We start from the raw sequence: 21,986 nt of genomic DNA on the forward strand, positions 1-21,986 counted from the left end.
TAATACCCATAGCACAGAGAAGTAACAAAATCAATTATTTTGTTCATAATTGTCTCTTAACAATGCTCATGAACTTTTGAATATGATTCAAAAATTAAGTTTGTTGCTAAATAGTATAGACCAATTTAAATTAAAAAAGGAATACTGGACCTAAAGGAATAGATTATTTTTGAAAAATATTCTTCTATTAGTTCCCTGAATTTAAAATTTTGTATAGTTTAGTTTGAAGACCTTGGCTAATTTCAGCAACCTTATGTTTTTTGCCTAAAGTGCAAAATTATCATTTCAACTTGAAAACTAAGGAATGGGGTACTTTATCCCATAGACATTAGTAACATGCATACAGTAATAACAAAAAGTATAAGTTTTAGACTGGAGGCAGTGGACCAGAAAACTACAGCTAAGTGTATTTGCATGTACTGAATAATTTTTAACCTGTTATTTGCTACCTCTCTCACTTGTCTTACCACAGTAGGCTAAATTTAAGGGACCGATATAGAGTACTTAAGAGATCATGTGGCTGTCATGAAAGTTACCAAAAAATGATAACCCTAGATTATTAAAACCAACTAGGGTGGTTTCAAGTCCATGAAATGAGAATAAGCCAATATTTCTGTCCGTACTTCAAGCACCATAATTCCCTGAAAACTCTTGTAATCAAAAAATTTAACATAGTATGTGGTAAGTAAAACAATCTTTTTTATAACAAAAATTTTAAATGTGATCTGATCTCTGGCTTCAAAATTTAAAAAAATTTCATTTTTCCAAAAAGACTTAAATTCAAGATAACTCAAAGTACTTTTGTTAATTTGTGACCCTTTTTACATGAGGTCATAATTTTCTACCACAATTTATTCAAAATAGATAATACATATATGGATAAAGATCAGCATGGTTCATCCTCTGAAAGTGAAGATGAAGCACTGGGTAAATACCATGAAGCCTTGTCCAGGACACACAATTCCAGGCTGCCAGCAGCAGGTGGAAGACAAAAAAATTATGTTTGGGAGACCAGACAAAAATACAGTCCTCTATCTGCAGAGTATGATGGATATAGTAGTGAAGCATCAATAGATGAAGGTAAGATGGACATTTTTTAAATTAATAGAACACAGTTTTATAATCTACAATTTTCGTTATAGGAGCATATAAGTTATGACTAAATTTTTATGCAGTTCTACGTGGACCATAAAAGATGACAATTTATTTAACATTTATTTCTTTATTTTTACTTTTTAATTAGTAAATATTTATTTTCTCTCCCTCTTAACTTTAATAACATATGTATATTAAAATTCACACACAACCATGTCCAAAAATTCATATTGTCATTTTTGCCTCTCTGTTTCTACACAGCTCAGAAACTGGCATATGGTAGGTGCTTTATAAGTGCTTTTTAAATGAGTAAATAAGTTCTAAGTTTGTGTGATGTCATTGTTACTCTCTTGTTCATAACTATCATCTACTAGTCATTTATGTTTTATATGCCTTCTATATATAAGGCACCAAGTGATATATTAAATAACTTCCTATTTTTATCATCAAGGTGCTTACAAAATAAGTCACTGTGAGACTTGAAGTGGACTTTGAAAGGAAGGCTTTGGAAATGAAGTGGAATTTTAGGCAGGGAGGAGTGGTATTATAAATGAATGCATAGAGAATGTTGAAAAATATACAGTGGAGAACGAGTTCATAACCTGGCTGACATATAGCTTTGGCATAGTTCAATAGTGGAAGATAAGACAAGAAAGATAAATTTGGGTTAGATTGAAAAAAATCTTGAATTCCAGGCAAAGGAGATGGAGGAGTTGAAACTTTAACATGAAGAGTAACATAATGAAATCAGTATTTTAGGAAGATTAATTTGGCCTAGTGTATGGGATAGATTGGAGACAGGGAAACAAGTCAGTAGACTCTTGGACAGATAGAACTTCTATTATATGGCTTCCTAGTTCCCTTACATATTTGAAATTCTTTTGTGAGTGATATTATAATAGAAGAAAAATAAAGGACTATATTTTAAAGACTGAGGAATGTGTTGTCTTTTATTTCTGTATTTTCAATAACTACCACTATACTTTTCACTTAGTAAGTGTTTAACAGATGTTTAGTGCATTGAATTAGAAGAATTACTACATCATTAACAAATACTTTTGTAGGACTTTAGAACCAAAAGGAACTTTAGGGGAAAACTAATTAAACTTCCATAAATTTTCAGAGGAAAAAATTAGACAAGTCAAAATGTAGAGCTGATTTGGAAGAAATGATACATATTATTTTAGACATGTTGAAGAAGCTTAGTGTTTGAGATAAGGGAATTGATAGTTTTAATGTGTACTACCCTGATTAGATCATATCTAGAGCACTCTGTTCATTTCTGGGGATGATATTCGCAGAAATACATTTAGTAAGAGGAGCTCACCTGGAGAAGGGGTCACCAGTATGATAAAGGACTGCAGATCATACCCGTGGGAAGATCATTTGAAGTTTATATTAAACTGGAAAAAACTTGAAGTCTTCTTTGTTGTCTTTAAGGTTATTTGTAGGGTTATCATGTGAAAGAGATATTAGACTTAACTTACTTGATATTCTTGATATTCTACAGAGTAGAACTAGTAGAAATAGATAGATCTAGGGGCAATTATGTAGTACAGTGGTTAGAGCAGCAGGCCTGGAGTTGGGAGGGTTTTAATTTAAATCTTGTCTCAGATACTTCCTAATTGTGACCTTGGGCAAAATTTGAATTAAAATCTTACCACTCTTCTATTTTAGAATTGATATTAAGAGAAGACAAGAGGTTTTTTTTGTTTGTTTGTTTTTTAAAGATTGAAGTTACTGAGAGTCTGATTTCTGCTCAATGTCAGGAAAGAATTCTTTTTAAATTTCAATCTTTTTTTTCAATTACAATTAAAAACAACTTTTAAACTTCTTTCTTTTTATAATTTTGGGTTTCAAATTCTCTCCCATCCTTTAGCCCCTCCTCCTTTATTGAGAAGGCAAACCATTTGATAAAGGATAAATGTGCCATCATGCAAAACATATAGGAAAAAATTCTTAATAACATATGACTAAAAATTGATTCATTTTAAGATAGTGCCCCTGGCAAGAGTAGTTCTTTAACTGCAAATCATTAAGTGAAGGCTGGATTAACATTTGTCAGTATGTGCTCAACTATGTGCTCTCTAATGTCCTTTCCAACTTGACATTCTTGTACTCTCTTGTACTCTGTGGCTCCATGAGTTTGAAGTACCTGTAGACTATTTAAGTATAGAAATGTATATTGCAAAAGTGGAACTTGAAGAGGTAGCAGTGCTTTAATGATGGTACAATTGAGAAAGACTTTGAAAGAGGAAGGCCAACAGGTCATTTGGAACACTTGCTAGTACCAATGTGTCATGCTAATATGACATCAAATTCCATACTAGAAAGTGATTTGTAGTTAGCTTTTGGAATGTTTGTGAGCCATTTATGAACCATATATGGAAATCAAATCTAATAATTTAATAATAATACAAGGCAATACCATCAAAGTCTCAGCATGTTTAATTGGTTGATAAGTGATGCTTGACATGATACAACTCTATTGCTAGATCTAGATATTGTATGGTAAGTTAATGTGGTAAAATTATATATTGTGAATAGTTTAAGGACTTTTTTCCAGGGTTTTCTCAGAGGTTCTTGCTTCAGCTCTAGATCTAGGGCACCTATCTCTAGTCTTTTCATTCAAGACCTTACCAGTGAGCCCTGTAAGGATTGGGTCATCTTTGATTGAGACTGTCTACTTCCCAGTGATCCCTAGATTACACCTTAAATTGCCATCTCCTGCCTCCCATATGTATTTCTTTATGCCATATCTTTACCTGCCCTTTTCTTCTCTGAGATGGGTCCCCTGGGTCTCACAGATTATACTGTCACCTGCTATGAGGCTAGAACTAACAGAAAGATCTTGAACAGTCTAATCACCTCCCTCCCTCAAGGGACCCCTCTAACCATTGTTAATCTATATAAATTCATATCCAATGGTTAGCATACTCTCACCCATTCATACTCTTCCCTTTCCAGTGATTCTGAACCCCATACTGTCATTGTACAAATGCCATTCCCCACTCCTATAATCCTTCTCCCTGAAATGCCCCATTTTATATGTCTGCCCTTTCCATTGTGTTCTCCCAAATGCTTGTTCTATAATTAATAAACTTGATATCATCTTAAACCTTTTTCCTTTTCATTCCCTTCATCTTCTGACTCTCACTAAAATCCATCTCCCTCCATTGGCATTCTGTCCCTGGCCATCCTTTCTAGTGTTGTTTGGACTTATGCTCACTGGATGTGGTGGGAAAGTCAGAATACTTCTTGATCCCTATTTCTACTTCTAGACTCTTTCTCTACCACCATCACTCAATAACCTCTTCACTTTTTAGGATAATTCAATTCAAATTCACCATCTCATCAAGATTCTAGTTGCTATTATATATTGAACTTTAGGAAATTTTTCTTCATTCATCAGTGCATCTCAGTTCCTTCCCTTATTGCAAGGAACTTCAACATATGTCTTGATGGTCCCTCAAATACCCTAACATCTCAGTTCTTAATTTACTTAGTTCCCATAACCTAAGCCTCCACCCTATGTAAGCTATACACAGAGATGGTCATACCCTTGATCTTGCCATCATGCATGTGTTCCATTTCAATGTTCATCTAAGGTTCCTTGATCTGATCATAAGCTTATCATTCCATCTTTCCCTCTGCCTTACTTTGCCCTTCACTGTTTACTACATCCTCTTACAATTTCCAATTCTACTATTCCTTTGTTCTTTCCTAGGCAATCACTCCTTCACATTTTCCTTCCTTTCCTTAATCCCTTGGTGAATCAGTTCAACTATTATCCCTTATGCTTAAAACTCTTGACCCTCCTATCATTGATTATTCTTTGCCAAAACCCAACCTTTGATTACTCCCATTATCTGTCACCTTTGCTACAATTCACAAAGAGAGATGAAGAAAATTACAAAAGCATGCTCCTTGGGTCCCACTACAAATTTATTATTCTCCGCTTAATCCTCACCACCTTAAGGCAATTTTTTAACCTCCCTAATTGATTTGCTCTCTCATTCATAACAAAGCTGGTTCTAAATCTTTTCATCCCTCCTAAAGATTCATGGCATTTTCTCTCTGGCCCCCCTAGCAGTAGAACTTGTCTAATACTTTACTGACCATTAGCCAAGAATTCCCTGTCTTCTCCTTTCACATCTAGTAATGTAATTTTTGAATATATGAAACAAAGTGATGCATATAAATGTTTATTTGATACTTGATAGATGACTATTGTAAAATTTTAAATTATATCTTAATAGTAAAAATATTATATTTTAAGGGATTTTTAAAATGATCATTAGAAAATCAAGGAATAAAGAGGATACAAAATAAAGACCACGTGCCCATGGCTGGTTAGCCATTTTCAAAATCCCCACTCACCACCATCACCATCACCACTGGCTGCATGCCAACGGAAGAGAGAGCAAGAGCCTCAACTCCCACTGACTTTATATACATACATTTATATACATATTTTTGTCTTATCATTTCATCCTATACAGTTTGTCACTGTTCCCTCTAAGTGTAATTCTTCTAGCTGAGCAGGTGATAATAACAATTTTTAAGAGTTATCAACGACCTCTTTTCTCATAGGGATACATATTTTAACTTATTGGGTCTCTTCGAAAGAAAGTTGTTGGTTCTTTTTGTTGTTTTGTTTTTCTTTTTTCCCTCTTTTTAAATTACCTTTTGATGATTCTCTTGAGTTCTGTGCTTGGGCATCAAATTTTCTGTTCAAGTCTGTTCTTTTCTTTACAAATGCTTGGAATTCTTCTATTTTGTTAAATGACCATACTTTCCCCTGTAAGAATATAGTCAATTTTGCCGGGTAGTTGATTCTTGGTTGTAGACCTAGTTCCCTTGCTTTCCGGAATACCATATTCCATGCTTTTTGGTCCTTCAGTGTAGATGCAGTCAGATCCTGTATTATCCTCACTGTGGTTCCATAGTATCTGAATGACTTCTTCTTAATATAATATTTGAAATATTTTTGTAATATTTGTAATATTTTTTCCTTGGTCTGATAGTTTTTGAATTTGGCTATAACATTCCTGGGTGTTGTCAGTTGGGGATTAAGTACAGGAGGTGATCTGTGGATTCTTTCAATCTCCACTTTTCCAATTTGTTCTAGAATGCTGGGGCAGTTTTCTTTGATAATTTCCTATAGTATGATGTCCAAGCTTTTTCTTTTGTCACGGTCTTCTAGTAGACCAATGATTCTTAAGTTGTCTCTCCTGGAATGAATGTCTAAATCTTCTGTTTTTTTGAGTGAGGTGCTTCATATTTTCCTCAATTTTTTCATTCTTTTGATTTTCTTCTATAGTGTCCTTCTGCCTTGTGAAGTCACTTTATTCTAGTTTTTATAAACTGGTTCTTTAAGACCAGATTTCATCCCTGACTTTTTGGTCACCCTTCTCCTTCTGTTCTGATTTTCTTTGGAGGTCATCTTTTATCCTCTTTGCCTCATCTTTTATCTTCTTTGCCTTATCTTTCCTCTCCTTTGTCTCATTTTCAAACTGATTGATTTTGACTTTCAAGACACTATTTTCTTGTTTTAGTTCAAGTGCCTCTGTTTCCAGATAACTTATCTTAGTTTTTACTTTCTTTTCCTAGTTGTCTTCAGTCTCTCTTAATTGTGTTTTGAATTGTACTTTGAGTTCTTCCAGAGCCTGTATCCAATTTGCTGGGTTTTCTGGTTTTTTTGCTTGGTGTTCCCTCATCCTTCTCTGTTTTGTTTGCTCTTTGTTCATTGCCTATATAGAAGCTGTTGATTGTAATTTTTTTGTTGTTGTTTGTTCATATTTACCCCCTTTTTTACTCCCTGCAGTTGCTTCACCTCTTGCTCCTCTCATTTTTTTGTGTGGTTTTGTGCTTTTCTTTCCGCCTTCACCCTTGGAGTTTTGTCAGTAAATCTCTCAGTGTATTCTGTGGTGTAGGGGTGTTGGAGCTTGAGCTTCCCTGCCCTCTGAAGGATTTGACGGCATTAAGTCTGGCTGGGTTGCTGGATGTGCCCTGAGGTCAAAACCTCAGGAAAGGGGTGGGGGGGAATATGGAGTGTCTCTGCTGCTGCAACTGTTGCCCACTTTGTGTTTCTTATCTATCTACTTCCCCACTGACTGTGTTGGATGCTCTGAGCCTGGCACAGCTTTGGCCACAAGGTACTCCCTCCAGACCAGCAGCCCCTTTGGCCACCCATAGGTTCCAGTTGCCTTTGGAGGCTTAGAGCTCTAGGTGGGGGTGGGGTTCCGGCACCTTCCTTCTTCCTTCCCCTTAAACCTGAGTCTTCCCGATTTATGGCTTTGGGCAGGCATACCTTTTAAGTTGAGCCCAGCAGGAGGGTTCCTTGGCTCTGTCTTATTGTTAGGTTTGATTTTCAGTCCCCTGGGAGCATTTAATTTGTAATTGGTAAGGAAGGGTTTTCAGAGATCTAAACATTTGCTGCCTCTATGCCACCATCTTGACTTCACCCTCTCTGAATACATTAATATATATGAACTTAAAACAACAAAATTAAATCTTAAAACAATCAGCAAAATACAATGAAATACAGAGACTTTAATTAAAGAAAAATAGAGTCTTAAAAGGCTTAAAATTTCACCTCCAGACTCTTTAAATTTCATTTCTCTATCTGTTCAGATTCCTTTTGTCAGTACTGTGGAATTTCCCATAGGGAGGGAGAACATGGGTTTTAGGAATCTCAAACTGGGCAGGCCCAAATGGGCAATGGGTTGTAGGGATTTCTCCCCTGAGTCTCAGGCAAGATAAGTAAAAGGATCAGTGGACTCATGAGTGGTAGAAACTGTTTGAAATAGGCAAGGTACTGTTCTTTCATGGAGTATGCCATGCCTGTAATCAACTTCCTGTTTGAACGAGTAACTTCCTGCTCCTCATCCCCCTGAGGTAAAACCCTAGTTTCCCAAGAGGGAGTTAGGAGGCTAATGGTTGCCTAAGGGAAAAGACACCCTGGTTTTTTTTAACCATCTGCCCTGAGGAGTGTCTCCAAGGATTCCTAGCTTCTTGGTGGCAGCAGCAGGATCAGCAACAGCAGAGGCCAATTTAGGAGTGGAGTAGGAGATCAGGAGGAGGATTGCTGGGGGTATGGGGCTGGGGTTAGGACTGGGCCAGATGAGCGATCAGGGTCTGGGGCTGGAGGAAGCACTATCAGTAACACCAGGGTCAGCAGTGAGGAACTGAGAAACATGGGCTCAAGCAGTTGGGCAAGAGAAGCGGCTTATCTTTTCTTCACCAAGAGTGCAAGAGTCCTCAAACTGAAAATGGCCTGACCCATAGGGAGGACAACCAGGCAAAAACAAAAAACAAAAACAAACATATAAACTGGCAGTAATAGGGCAGCAGCTCAAGTAGAGAGATTGGAGTCTTCTCAGAGTTTGTGAGGAGGGGGGGAGGCAGAAGGGGGCAAAAAGCCTTGGCGGGAGAAACGTGACTTAAAAATATCTAGGCTATCTTAAAAAATAGTTTTTTCTCATCCCTTCTGGTTATCAACTGTAAAAATTAAAATTATTGTACAATAATAAAAATAATATATTTAAAGGATTTATTAAATATCATTAGAAATAAAGGAATAAAGCGTGCCCATAGCTGTTTAGCCATTTCAGAATCCCCGCCCTTAGCTTATCACCGCCACCATGTTTGCTGCAACATGCCCAAAGGAGGGAGAGCCTCAACACCCACTGACTTTATCCTCTGTCTATAGGAAGTACGTAATGACAGGAAGTCAGTGGACTCTTGGAAAATGTAGTTCATTTTTTAGGGTAACATTTTCAATTATACACTATGATATTATCAATGAGAATATACACACCAATAGTTAAATCACAATTGATTAATCATCCTGTGCTCATCCTCTCTGCATCTTAACTTAATTTCTTTCTGTATATAATTCCTCCACAGAAGTTCTACCTATCTGGAAATTACAATATTGTACCAGTGTCATGGATGAGTATCTTTGTCATCCCTCACTTTACTTGTACTTATATATCTCTTTTTTTCATATCTTTTATACTACTTTTTATTCACAATTTTTGAAGGTAATAATAAGCTTATACCTACCACACATATCTCCACTGACCTTTGTGTGACCCATAATTTTGATTCTTTAGAAATGGATATTCCATGATTCATAGTCATATGGTATCACCTGAATAGTTTTGTTATTTAAAAGCTTTTGTTTGTATTTATGTGTATATATGTAATGCATATGCATACATACATATATAAAGATAATGTCCATTATTTCTGATTATATAGCTTGAAATTACAGGAAATGTTTATTTCTTGTTTATAAGATTGAAATCCATATTTGTGTTACAGATATTCTGAAAAAATAAGAAAACATGTTTATTATGTTTTTCTCCTCTAGGTGGCCATATTAATCTTTCATTGAGCATAAGCTATAGAATAAGATGGCATCTAAATAATTTTTTTTAATCTAGGAAAAATTAATCAAAATTTACATTTGTAAAATTTCTTTGGTGCCACAATGCCATTCTCCCCTCCCCTCCCCCTGGCCCTTTTTTAAAAAATTAAGACTCCTTTTCTTTTTGTTATTTCTTGAAGATTTTCACATAGTCGATTTTAGCTATTTCACTTAAGAGGTTAAATAGGCTTTGGTGGTGGTGATGGTGATTGATCATAGTAGTCCTTAGTTTTTTTCTAAACCATCATTCCTTCACTGACTATATTTTCTTCCCTTCCCTTAATCCCTTGGTGAATTTAATTTAGTTCAATGATTGTCTTTTATGCTCAAAATAAGAAGACCAAATGACATCATTCAGTGTTTTTTGACTGGTACATAAATAGATTTTAAATGAGGCAGATTTGTACAAAGTCACTCATTCTTCCCAAAGTCATTGAAGTCCAATGACAAGACAGAAGTTAAGAGAACTAACTCTGGCCTGGGATACAGGGGATGACCTTGACTTCTTCAAAGTCTAACCAAGCTCTAAGCACTCCAAAGCACCTGCTTCCTTGACCGCCTTCACATCCATTGGAACAAATTGTTCTCATCAACCCTTTCTGCTAGATGAAGATTTCACGTGCCTGGGGTAGATCCCCTGCTCCATCCCCTAACTCACCAATGGGTTTCAGGCCTTTCAGACCTTAATCGGTTTAGACTGATTGCCAAGATGATTTATAGGGAATGGGAGAGGTGGCAACTGTGCAAGCTACAGCTTCTTGGAGCCCCAAGTAAGATTTGGGAGGCAGGTGGATACGAAAGGAGGAATAGAGCCCTCACATCAGAAGTGCTAGTCTTCCCTGAATATTCCATACATTAGAAATAAACTATACTCTGAAATAAAGTTTACATTGATATTTTATATTTCTATATGATAGGATGGGTCAATATAAATATGCATAAGAATGCAAAAACTAAATTTGTTATACCACCTTAATTTGTTGACTCTACTGCTTGCAGCTTCAAGTGCTAGTTGAAGTGCTGGTGCAAGAGGGAAAAAAGCCACCACCATCACTATCCTCATCCTCATCCTCATCCTCATCATCATCTCCATCTCCATTACCTCCGGGTTTGGCCCTGATAAAGGCTCCCTGACCATTTCACAAAGTACTTTACATTTATGAGATGATTGCTGGAGAAACAATCTCTATAGCTGTGATATTATTGGTTTATTATGGATATTACCAAACTTTTTATTGTGACACTACTGTAGATTACTGAAGTTATATAACATGGTTTTGAGGGAGTTAATTCAATGCTTCATTATAAAAGTAATTTCTTTCATCAAAAATGGCTCAGGTTATACAGCACATATATATTCACACCTGTTGGTTCCTTGCCTTGTGATTTTAGTAAGTCCAATACTGATAAACATATATTTTTAAAAACCATTTAAACCATTAAAACCCATTTAAAACAAACCATTTAAATTACTTTTTAACTTAAAAGAACTAAATATTGGTTTTAAATAATTCTATATTTAGTTTTTTTTGTATTTTTATATGATAACTATGAAATTTAAGGGATTTATTAAGTACACATAGCTCACTAATTCAAATACCCGGAACATTACTCCATCCATTGACTCAGATTGCATTCCTTTCTTCCTGCTTTAGTTTCTATGGTAAAAAAATCTGGAAGGATGAAATCCTTCCAGAACTTGAACTCTGCTGGCAGTAGTCTTCAAAAATATAGGATCCTCTCTCTACCAAAACAAAATAGTACTTGAGTGGTATACTTTATGAATATAGTGGTGTTAAATCTTATAATTTATCATGAGATAAATAGGTGCAAATAATTTTAACCTTTTCTTTAGATGAACTAAGACACAATGGTTTAATGACTTGCCATAGATTAAGCTACATAATGAAGTCAGATCACAATAGAATATATTAAAGGTTTGAAATCATATTAGCTGTATAATATTTGGTTAAATTTTTATTTGATTTTATCTTTTATTTTTCAACTTTTTCTGTGAAGAGTTTTTAGAAATAAACATACAGAAATCTGTTTCAGATTGCTAATTCTCTTGGAGAGGAAGGAGAAGAAAGAGAAAGTGTAGGAAGGAGGAAGAGAATTTGGACTCACATTTTTTTTCAAATGAATGTTAAAAATAGTTTTACATGCAATTGAGAAAAAATAAAATGTGATAAAAAAAAACTAAACATACAGGAAAATAGACCATTTTTATAGGGTGGAGTATAATTCTTCCCCAGCAGGTTATTTAATGGGCTCAGCCTTCCAACCTGAGGAAGTCTTTAGGAAGAGAATAGAAGGTCCCAAAACAAACAGTATGAGATATTGAGATAATGAAGCCAACTCTGTACACTTTATTCAATGATATTTATCAGTATGATCAATCACCTTCAGGAATAGGAAGACTAAAACTAGGGGATTTTGCTCAGGAAACCAATTAATGTTAGATTATGTTGTTTGGGAGTTATAATTGATAAGCAAATGACTAGGGGAAAAGTTACTCATTCATACTTTAAAGGGTACAGCATGGATTTTTTAAATCATTTATTTGAGCTAGCATGTAATCATTTGAATAGGGTAATATATCATTTCAAATTTAATCATAGAATTCATTCAATTTCAACTGATAGAAAAAAGTCAGAGTAGCTACTTGGCTAAAGGATATGATCTACTAAGGGATATAATAACACATCCCTTTGGTAGTCTCACTCACTTTTAATTCTTTAGTTACCCATGGACTTAGGGTCAATTTGATAGAGCACATAAAAACAAGATCAGAATGTAGGGTTTAGAATAAGGCTATAGGCATCCTCTCAGTAGTGTCTTAGACCACAGCTTCTTCTGTTATCACTGTATAAATTCTAAATTTTCTGGGATGTAGTCAAAGGGTTCCCTCAGGGTCCAATCTGATTGTTGGTGTAGTTTTTTTTAACCTTTCACAGCAATATCTTAAGTAAGATTTGAGGAAGGAGTTTAACTGCTTGGTACTTGAGTAATCTTATTTGGAAGAAAATTAAAACAATGTTAAGGAAAATTTTTACACAGTGCCACATTTATAGTTCCAGTTAGATTGTACCATGGAATGAAGACCATGAAAGGAAACATGGAGAGAATGGAACACCTAAATCCAATTTCTGTGTAATTTGTAATGTCTATCACAGACATTATTCAACTTGGTGATGTTGTCTCTTATGCTCAGTATTGTGTTATTTGTTGATAAAGTGGAACTTGAAAGTCAGAGGCATCTAGCAAGCCCTCAGCTTCCAACTTCAGGGCTTTAAGGGATATAAACCTACAGTCTGTGGAATTTGATGCATTATGTCAATAAGTCAGCGCTTACTATATTTCAAGCTCTGTGCTTAAGAACTAAAGAAAACCAAAAGTCAGTCCCTGCTTTCAAAGAATTCATAGTGTTCTTAGGGAAAAAATAGGTAAACAACTAAGTAAAAACAAGATATGTACAGGGTAAGTTGGAGATAATTAACAAAGCAAAGGCTTTGGTATTAAAGAGAATTGGGAAAGGCTTCTTGTAGAAGGTAGGACTTGGACTTACACTTGAAGGAAGTCTAGAGGTGAAGATAAGGAGAGAGAACATTCCACAAATGGGGGACAAGCACGGAAAATGCCCTGGGTCAAGAGATGGAGTAGACTTGAGCAAGGATTGGCTAAGAGACCTGTGTCACTAGATCATAGAGCATATGGCAGGGGAGTAAAGTATAAGGAGACTAGAAAGATAGAAGGGGACTTGGTTATGAAAGGTTTTAAAAGCCAAGCAGGAGATTTTATATTTGATCCTGGAGATGATAATGAGCTACTGGAGATTACTGAATAGAGATGGAGGGTGGGATGGCATGGCTAGAGGTGCCCTTTAGGAAGACCAGTTTGACAGCTCAGAGGATGATAGATTAGAGTGGGGAGAGATTTCTGATAGGGAGAACAATGAGCAGACTTGCAATATACTATATATGAAGTGATAAGGGCCAGCCCCAGGGTGGCGATAGTGTCACAGGAAATATTTTGAAAGCAGAATTGACAGAACTTGATAACAGATTAGATATGAGAGAGTGAGATATTGAGGAATGATACCTAGTTTGTGACCTGGAGGGGTTCAATGTGTTTTGGACATAAGAATTGTGACCTACTTCTTCAGGGAGACTGTGTAAAACAGAGGTTGAAGGACTACTAGTACCTATTCCAGGTGAAGGCCAATTAATTAAAAAGTCTTACCTTCAAGTGGGTTCTCATGGAGGGGAATTCAGTAAGGGTAATATCAGTGGAGAATGCCCCAATAGCAGCTGTTTTGGTGGGGTCCTAGTGAAAATCACATGGATCCAAGGATCCAAGGCACAGAAGTCTTAGAAAGTTTTGCAAATAGATTTGCACTAAAAGTGCCATCCAGGAGTAACTCAGAGACATAAGGACATTGTTATTGATAACCTTTCTTTCAGGGTCAATATACAGATGACTCCCTTGCATGGGATCGATAAGAGTCAAAGGAAGATCATTGTAAATTACAAGGCGGTTTTAACCTGTGTATGTATATTAGCCACCATTCTCCCATTATGTTCCCATCCTATCAGCATTGCCTAGTTTTCTCATCTACCTTCTCAGTTTCTGTAATTTCTCCTCATTTGGGTCACTCTGTTCAGTCAAGATTTATCTTGACTAACACCCAAGAGTGAAATAAAAAGATCCCCTTATACGTGACATTCACATGAATTCAGCCAATAGTACAACAACAAGAAACGAGAGCGAGAGGAGGAAGAAAGGCTGCATCATAGAAATGGAATTAATGAAGGCATTTTAGGACCTGGCCATTGACATCCACATAAGCTTTTCCCAATAATTTCAACAGACACTTAAAATTATGACTTAATGAATGAAAAAGCATTTAAGTGCTTGCTTTGTGTCAGGAAATGTGCTAAATGCCAAGGATAAAAACATAAACATTTTAAAAAGCAAAGGACTTACATACTAACAAGAGATGATGACATATATAGGTAGTAGTGGCCAAGGAAGGGTATTTTGGTCTTTGAAGTCTTAGAAATAGTGAACAGGGTTATAAGATTATAGGGAAATTGATTGACAACCTTTTTTTGAAATTAAAGCACTAATTTGATACTATTCCCAGAGCAAGAGACAGAGAAGATGGGGACTGAGTGGTAGGAGATGAGGGAAAAGTATCTGATTGCATGAGAAGAAGATGGTTAGATTGCATCAGTGGTGGATCTTGGACCTGCTACATGGTTTAACCTTAACAATCAGGCAATCAGGGCCCAAGACTGAGATAGCTAGAGCGCCAGGTCAGAGGCCAAAGGTGGAATACAGTAGTAGAGTAGGAATAGGGCAAAAATGTACTTATGGTCTTTAGTCCACTAGTTATGGTGAGTCCATGAAAAACTCAGGGTTCCAATGCAAGAGTTGGAGTTCTAGGCCACAAGCCAAGAGGAGGTGTAGTGCAGTAGCATGGACTATATAGTAGGCCTGCAGTCCTTGAAATATAGTGAATTTTCACCAGTCAAGAGTTCAGGGCTCTAGGATTTGGAGAATGGATTGCAGGAGCATGCTAGTAAGATGGCTGAGTCATATGGGTTTGTTTATGAAAGTGCAAGGGAAATTTACCTTTACAGAGTCCAGACTTTGTGATCAATTCAAATTATACAAATAAATAATAGAAACTGGATAACAACTTATTTTAGTCTATAAAAATTTACTATTGAATACCTGGCAAGACATGACCTGGTGGCTATAATCATGAAGCTTGAAGATGAAGTGGCAGATAATAAATGCCCTTACTATAAATGCTGAATTCAAAATATTCTATAGAATTCAAGTAATACATTCTGCTTGAGGTAGAGATTCATAAAAGCCCACATGTTGTCCATAAACCCCTCATTGTAACACTATAAAAATTTTAAGTTTTTTCCATGCCAAATAGCCATAATATCTAAGCTGTATATACTAAAAAGTTTTCAATATAGAAAGGTGAAGAAGAAGAGATTCAGACTTGGGGAACCACCAGTGCAAAAGCATGGAGATGAGTGATATGTCTTTATTGAAGAAGAACAAGAAAGTACAAGAAGGGAAGTAATGATAGTAAGCTAGCAGTTCAAAAGATCAGAAAAGGCTTAGAATGTCTTTAAAATTAGAATTATTAATTTTACAATTATTAATAAACACAATAATTGCTAACTACAAAGAACAAAGATTGTAAATTTCTGTACAGTCTGTTAAGAAATAGCAAAGTTGCCTTATGTCTCTTTTGAATTGAACTTCATGTTTTCTGAATTTAAAATGTTTTATCAGTGTCATTTCTTTCCTTCTTTTTCCTTCCTTCCTCCTCCATCTTTATCCTTCTTTCCTTCTTCCCTTTCTCTGTTATAGTTCCCTAACATCCCCCATTCCCAGTAGAAGTCCTTTATGATAAATAAAAATAGTAGAACAAAACATGTCACTACATCATTCTTTTTGTCCTAGGTTCATAACCTCATCATTATCCTCTATTCCTCACTTACTCTCACTCCAAATATCCATCCAAATGCCCAAACTTGTCATTTCTACCTCTATAGCATCTTTTATAGATATTAACATATTCCTGCCATTTTTCAACTTTGCAACTGCAATCTCCTCACCAACCTGATTTCCATCTCTTGTTCTTGTGGTCTCAATAAAAGCTTATTGCCCACATCTAGTTCATCTCTCAGCCAGTTGACCATGCCACCTTCCTGCCCAACCCCTTCTATTCACTTACATAGCAAGCCTGCCCAATCATCTAGTAGTATTCTTTTTTTTATCTAATAGTATTCTAATTGGTTTTCCTGCCTCAAATTTCTTCCCCTCTCCAAACTATCATATAGCTTATGAAATTATTTGCTCCAATGTGCAAATCTGGCCATGTCAACCCTGTACTCAGTAAGTTCTAATGGTATCCTATCACTTCTAGCATCCAAACCCTCAATGTCTTATGCTTATGAACCATCAAAGTAAAATCAGAGTTGAAAGAAGTCTTTATATTAACAAATTTTAGTCTTTGACTCTGTGGGTTTTTAAAAAAAACTTATGAAGTATATTATTTACATAAGCACTGGGAAATGATTAGTGCAAATATTGTTATCTTTATTTTTCATATAAGGAAACTGAGTAGAGGAGTTAAATGCCTAGCAGTCATATAACTATTAAGTATCAGATCCAAGATTTCAATCCAGGTCTTCCAATTCTTACAATAGCTAATAACTGACATAGGCATGAATGAGCTAATAAATAAAATCATTAATACAAAAATGTTTATAATAAGTACTTTGTACCCAGCATATTGCTCAATGCTAGGAATACACATATAAAAGAGAGAGTCCCTTATATCATGGAATTTATATTCTAGTAGAAGAGGGCAGACCATACAAGGAAGTGGTGGCTAGATATAGGAGAAGTATGGTAAGTGTAGCCATAGGATAATTGAAACATACCATCCCAAAGGCAATGGTAGTATTTATTGACATGATTACTGTTCCTAGAGCAAGAGATGGAAAACAAGTGAAGAAGGGATGATCAGCTGGCTGAGAGATGAACTGGATATAGGTAGTAAGCTTTTATTGAGGCTCTAGGGCAAAAGATGGAAATCAGGTTGGAAAGGAGCAGGACAGAGCAGCTGCAAAGCTGAAAAATGGCAGGAAGATTAAACTGGCAACTAAAGTATTTTGGTGAAAACATTTTAAAATTGTTTGCAGCTTCTTAGCAACCAAAATGTTTTGGCAAGAAGGGCTTTCTGAAGATGATGGGTGAAATTGTTTTTAAAAGATTCTGAAAGCACTTAGTTTTCTGAAAAGCCTTAAACAACTTGTTCTCTGCAGCCATAAAATTTACTGTTGTAGATGCTGTTATAGAAATGTGTGAAGAGTAAAGATGATGCTGATGAAAGTGATATACTTGGTCTTTTAAAAGAATAGCAACAAAATGTTGAGTGTAATGTATTTTAAAACACCTGTCAGTATTATATTTCACATTGCATTAAAATGCTTTAAAAAACTTTTAGGGAGCATTAAGTTTGGTTAAAGTGATTTTGCTAAGGTAGTTTTAGGTAGCCTGGTTAAAAGACATGGTTTATGTAAAAGTTTACACCTAAATATCAAATTATTTTTCAATTCTTAGTGTTTGGTTTTCTGAAACTGAAGTGACTTTGCTCTCATATATAGAAATGTTTTTAGGAAAGCTATTATTTCACATACTTTTTAAAAACTTGTTAGCACTAAATCATCTCTTCATGATCCATGGAAATAAGTAACAAGAATATCCTCAATAAATTAGAACTACAAATAATCTGGATGTCTTATATAAATTAATGAATTCAATATTTTCTCATGCCAGATATTTAACATACCTATTAAGAGTATAACAAAGTGACTCTCTATCTTCTATTGTACTTTTTCTCAAGTAGAAAGCACCCAAAAATCATCTAAAGGGAAGATTGGAATATCAAAAGATGTAAATCATCAGCCATAATTAAATATAATATAATTAAATCCAAAATAATAGAGTTGGCTGTCCCCTTGACCCATATTTTGAAAATGCCCAGTTGTACTTCACCTAAATTTAGATTGTACTTTTTAAGATTTATTTTTTTAAAACAAAGAACTGACTTTTTTGAGATCCTTTATAAGCTAAGTTATAAATATCTTGTCAATCAAATAAATATTATTGCCTTTGAACTACATAAACTGGAAAAATAGGAAAACAGATTCTACCAAATTACTTCTATGACACAACCATAGTTGACTTGAAACCTAAATCAGGGAGAATTAAAACATAAAAAGAAAAGTATAGATTAATTTCCTTTTATGCATATATTGTGTGAATTAAGTATTTAGAGGACCCCCAATTTCTCAAGACTCATCTAATGGGGTGTCACAAAGTCACATGTTTCAATTTGCTAATGTGGCAGGTGAGATTCCATGTCAGGGGATATGACATGTAGGGACTGAAGGGAAACCCTGGCCAATTAGAAATCTTGGAATTTGGACTCTCTTCTTTGGCTCCAGTCCCCTTCCTGAATTCAAGCCTGATCTTTGACTGACCTTAATTTATCTGGACTGACCATGTGCTTAGCTGGATCCCTTTGTAAAATGGACCATGGTCAGTTGGAATCTAAGACTTGATGAAGCAGAAGACAGAGACTTTGAGTAGTTAAACTAGTGATACCTTCTTCTTTCTCTATTTCTTTCTCTTTACTAATAAGTACTCATAAACTTATTATAAAGTCTAAAAGATTATTTTTATTTATTACAGTATTGATGCAAAAAAATATTAGCAAGGGTCCTACAGCAACATATAGGAAAGATTACACACTATAACTAGGCTGGCTTTTTACCAGGAATGCAGAGCTGATTCAATATTAGAAAGACTATAAATGTAATTGACCATATTAATAACAAAATCATGATTGTAAACACATACAGACACAAAAAACTTTTGACAAAATTCAATACCCATTCTTTTTAAAAACACTAGAAAAGAATAGATTTTGCTTTCCTTAATTATAAATAACATCTATATAAAACCAAGAACCAACATTATTTGTAATGGCAATAAGTCAGAGAACTTTCCAATAAGATCATAGTAAGGCAAGTGTGTCAACTATCACCTTTACTATTTACTCTAGTGCTTTAAATCCTAATAATAAGGCAAGAAAAATAAATGGAAAGAATAAGTATAGGCAAAGAGGAAATAAAATGTATACTTTTTTTGCAAATGATATGAATTACTTAGGGAAAGTTAGCTAAAGTTAGAAAATTAGCTAAAAAAACTAATAGAAACAATTAGTATCTTCAGCAAAGTTGCAATACATTAACTAAATACACACAAATCATCACCATTCCTTTATATTACCAACAAAATCTAACAAGAAAAGAAAGAAAGAAAAATTCCAAATAACAACAGATGATATAAAATACTTGAGATCTGCCTGCCAAGAAACACATAAGTACTATTGAACACAATTATAAGTTATTCTTTACACAAATAAAGACAGATCTAAATAATTTGAGAAATTAATTGCTAATAGATAGGCGGAGCCAACATAATACAAATGACAATACTACTTAAATTAATTTATTTCTTCAGTGTCATACCAGTAAAACTATGAAAGGACTACTTTGTAGAACTAGAAAAAGTAATAATAAAGTTCACCTAGAGGAGCAAAAGGTCAGGACTATCAAGAGAATTAATGAAGATGTCAGACAGATGGAGATCTAGGAGTAAAAGATCTCAAACTATTCTACAAAATTGTGATCATCAGAACAATTTGGTACTAGGTAAGAAAAAGATTGTATATATGCAGTATACAGAAGCAAATGAGTATAGTAGCTTTGTGTTTGATAAACCCAATTATCTTTTTTTTTTAATTTTATAGTATTTTATTTGATCATTTCCATGCATTTTTCATTAAAGACAAAGATCATTTTCTTTTCCTCCCTCCCACCCCCCGTTGCCGACGCGTGATTCCACTGGTATCATATGTGTTCCTGACTTGAACCCATTGCCATGTTGTTAGTATTTGCATCAGAGTGTTCGCTCCGAGTCTTTCCTCTGTAATGTCCCCTCAGCCATTGTAGTCAGGCAGTTGCTTTTCCTCGGTGTTTCTATTCCCTCAGTTTGTCCTCTGCTTTTGGATAGTGTTTTTTTCTCCTTGATCCCTGCAGATTGTGCAGGGACATTACACCGCCACTAATGGAGAAGTCCATTATATTCGATTATACCACAGTGTGTTTGTCTCTGTGTACAATGTTCTCCTGGTTCTGCTCCTCTCGCTCTGCATCACTTCCTGGAGGTTGTTCCAGTTCACATGGAAATCCTCCACTTTATTATTCCTTTGAGCACAATAGTATTCCATCACCAACATATACCACAATTTGTTCAGCCATTCCCCAATTGATGGGCATCCCCATATTTTCCAATTTCTGGCCACCACAAAGAGCGCAGCTATGAATATTTTTGTACAAGTCTTTTTGTCCATTATCTCTTTGGGGTACAAACCCAGCAGTGCTATGGCTGGATCAAAGGGTAGACATTCTTTTATCGCCCTTTGTGCATAGTTACAAATTGCCCTCCAGAATGGCTGGATCAGTTCACAACTCCACCAGCAATGAATTAATGTCCCTACTTTGCCACATCCCCTCCAGCATTCATTACTTTCCATAACTGTCATGTTAGCCAATCTGCTAGGTGTGAGGTGATACCTCAGAGTTGTTTTGATTTGCATCTCTCTGATTATAAGAGATGTGGAGCACTTCTTCATGTGCTTATTAATAGTTTTGATTTCTTTATCTGAAAACTGTCTATCCATGTCCCTTGCCCATTTATCAATTGGGGAATGGCTTGATTTTTTGTACAATTGATTTAGCTCTTTATAAATTTGAGTAATTAAACCTTTGTCAGAGGTTTTTATGAAGATTTTTTCCCAACTTGTTGTTTTCCTTCTGATTTTAGTTACATTGCTTTTGTTTGTACAAAAGCCTTTTAATTTGATGTAGTCGAAATTATTTATTTTACATTTTGTGATTCTCTCTATGTCTTGCTTGGTTTTAAAGTCTTTCCCTTCCCAAAGGTCTGACATGTATACTATTCTGTGTTTACCCAATTTACTTATGGTTTCCTTCTTTATGTTTAAGTCTTTCACCCATTTTGAATTTATCTTGGTGTAGGGTGTGAGGTGTTGATCAATTCCTAATCTCTCCCACACTGTCTTCCAATTTTCCCAGCAGTTCTTATCAAATAGTGAATTTTTGTCCCAAGACCTGGGATCTTTGGGTTTATCGTATACTATCTGGCTGAGGCCACTTTCCCCCAGTCTATTCCACTGATCCTCCTTTCTGTCTCTTAGCCAGTACCAAATTGTTTTGATGACTGCTGCTTTGTAATATAGTTTGAGGTCTGGGACTGCTAGGCCCCCCTCATTAGTGTTTTTTTTTCATTTTTTCCCTGGATATCCTTGATCTTTTGTTATTCCAAATGAACTTTGTTATGCTTTTTTCCAAATCAGTAAAGAAATTTTTTGGGAGTTCCATGGGTATGGCACTAAATAGATAAATAAGTTTGGGCAGGATAGTCATTTTTATTATGTTGGCTCGTCCTACCCATGAGCAGTTAATGTTTTTCCAATTGCTCAAGTCTAGTTTTAGTTGTGTGGCGAGTGTTTTGTAGTTGTGTTCATATAGTTCCTGTGTTTGTCTTGGGAGGTAGATTCCTAGGTATTTTATTTTGTCTAAGGTGATTTTGAATGGGATTTCTCTTTCTAGTTTTTGCTGCTGAGCTGTGTTGGAGATATATAGAAAAGCTGATGACTTATGTGGGTTTATTTTGTATCCTGCAACTTTGCTAAAGTTGTTGATTATTTCAATTAGCTTTTTGGTTGAATCTCTAGGATTCTTTAAGTAGACCATCATGTCAT

At 35.3% G+C, this 21,986-nt stretch overlaps 1 protein-coding gene across 4 annotated transcripts in view; it reads left to right on the forward strand.

Annotated features, from left to right (window-relative positions):
• Positions 1-21,986, forward strand: part of SYT14 (synaptotagmin 14) — a 310,069-nt gene that overhangs the window by 104,978 nt on the left and 183,105 nt on the right. For all 4 annotated transcript variants that reach the window (XM_007481333.3, XM_056815880.1, XM_056815881.1 and 1 more), the window contains one exon: positions 865-1,080. In XM_007481333.3, the coding sequence (XP_007481395.1) occupies positions 865-1,080 (216 nt within the window). The remainder of the gene's footprint in view (positions 1-864; positions 1,081-21,986) is intronic.

The sequence above is a fragment of the Monodelphis domestica genome, chromosome 2 (assembly GCF_027887165.1).
Source record: "Monodelphis domestica isolate mMonDom1 chromosome 2, mMonDom1.pri, whole genome shotgun sequence".
In the NCBI taxonomy this organism is placed as follows: domain Eukaryota; kingdom Metazoa; phylum Chordata; class Mammalia; order Didelphimorphia; family Didelphidae; genus Monodelphis; species Monodelphis domestica.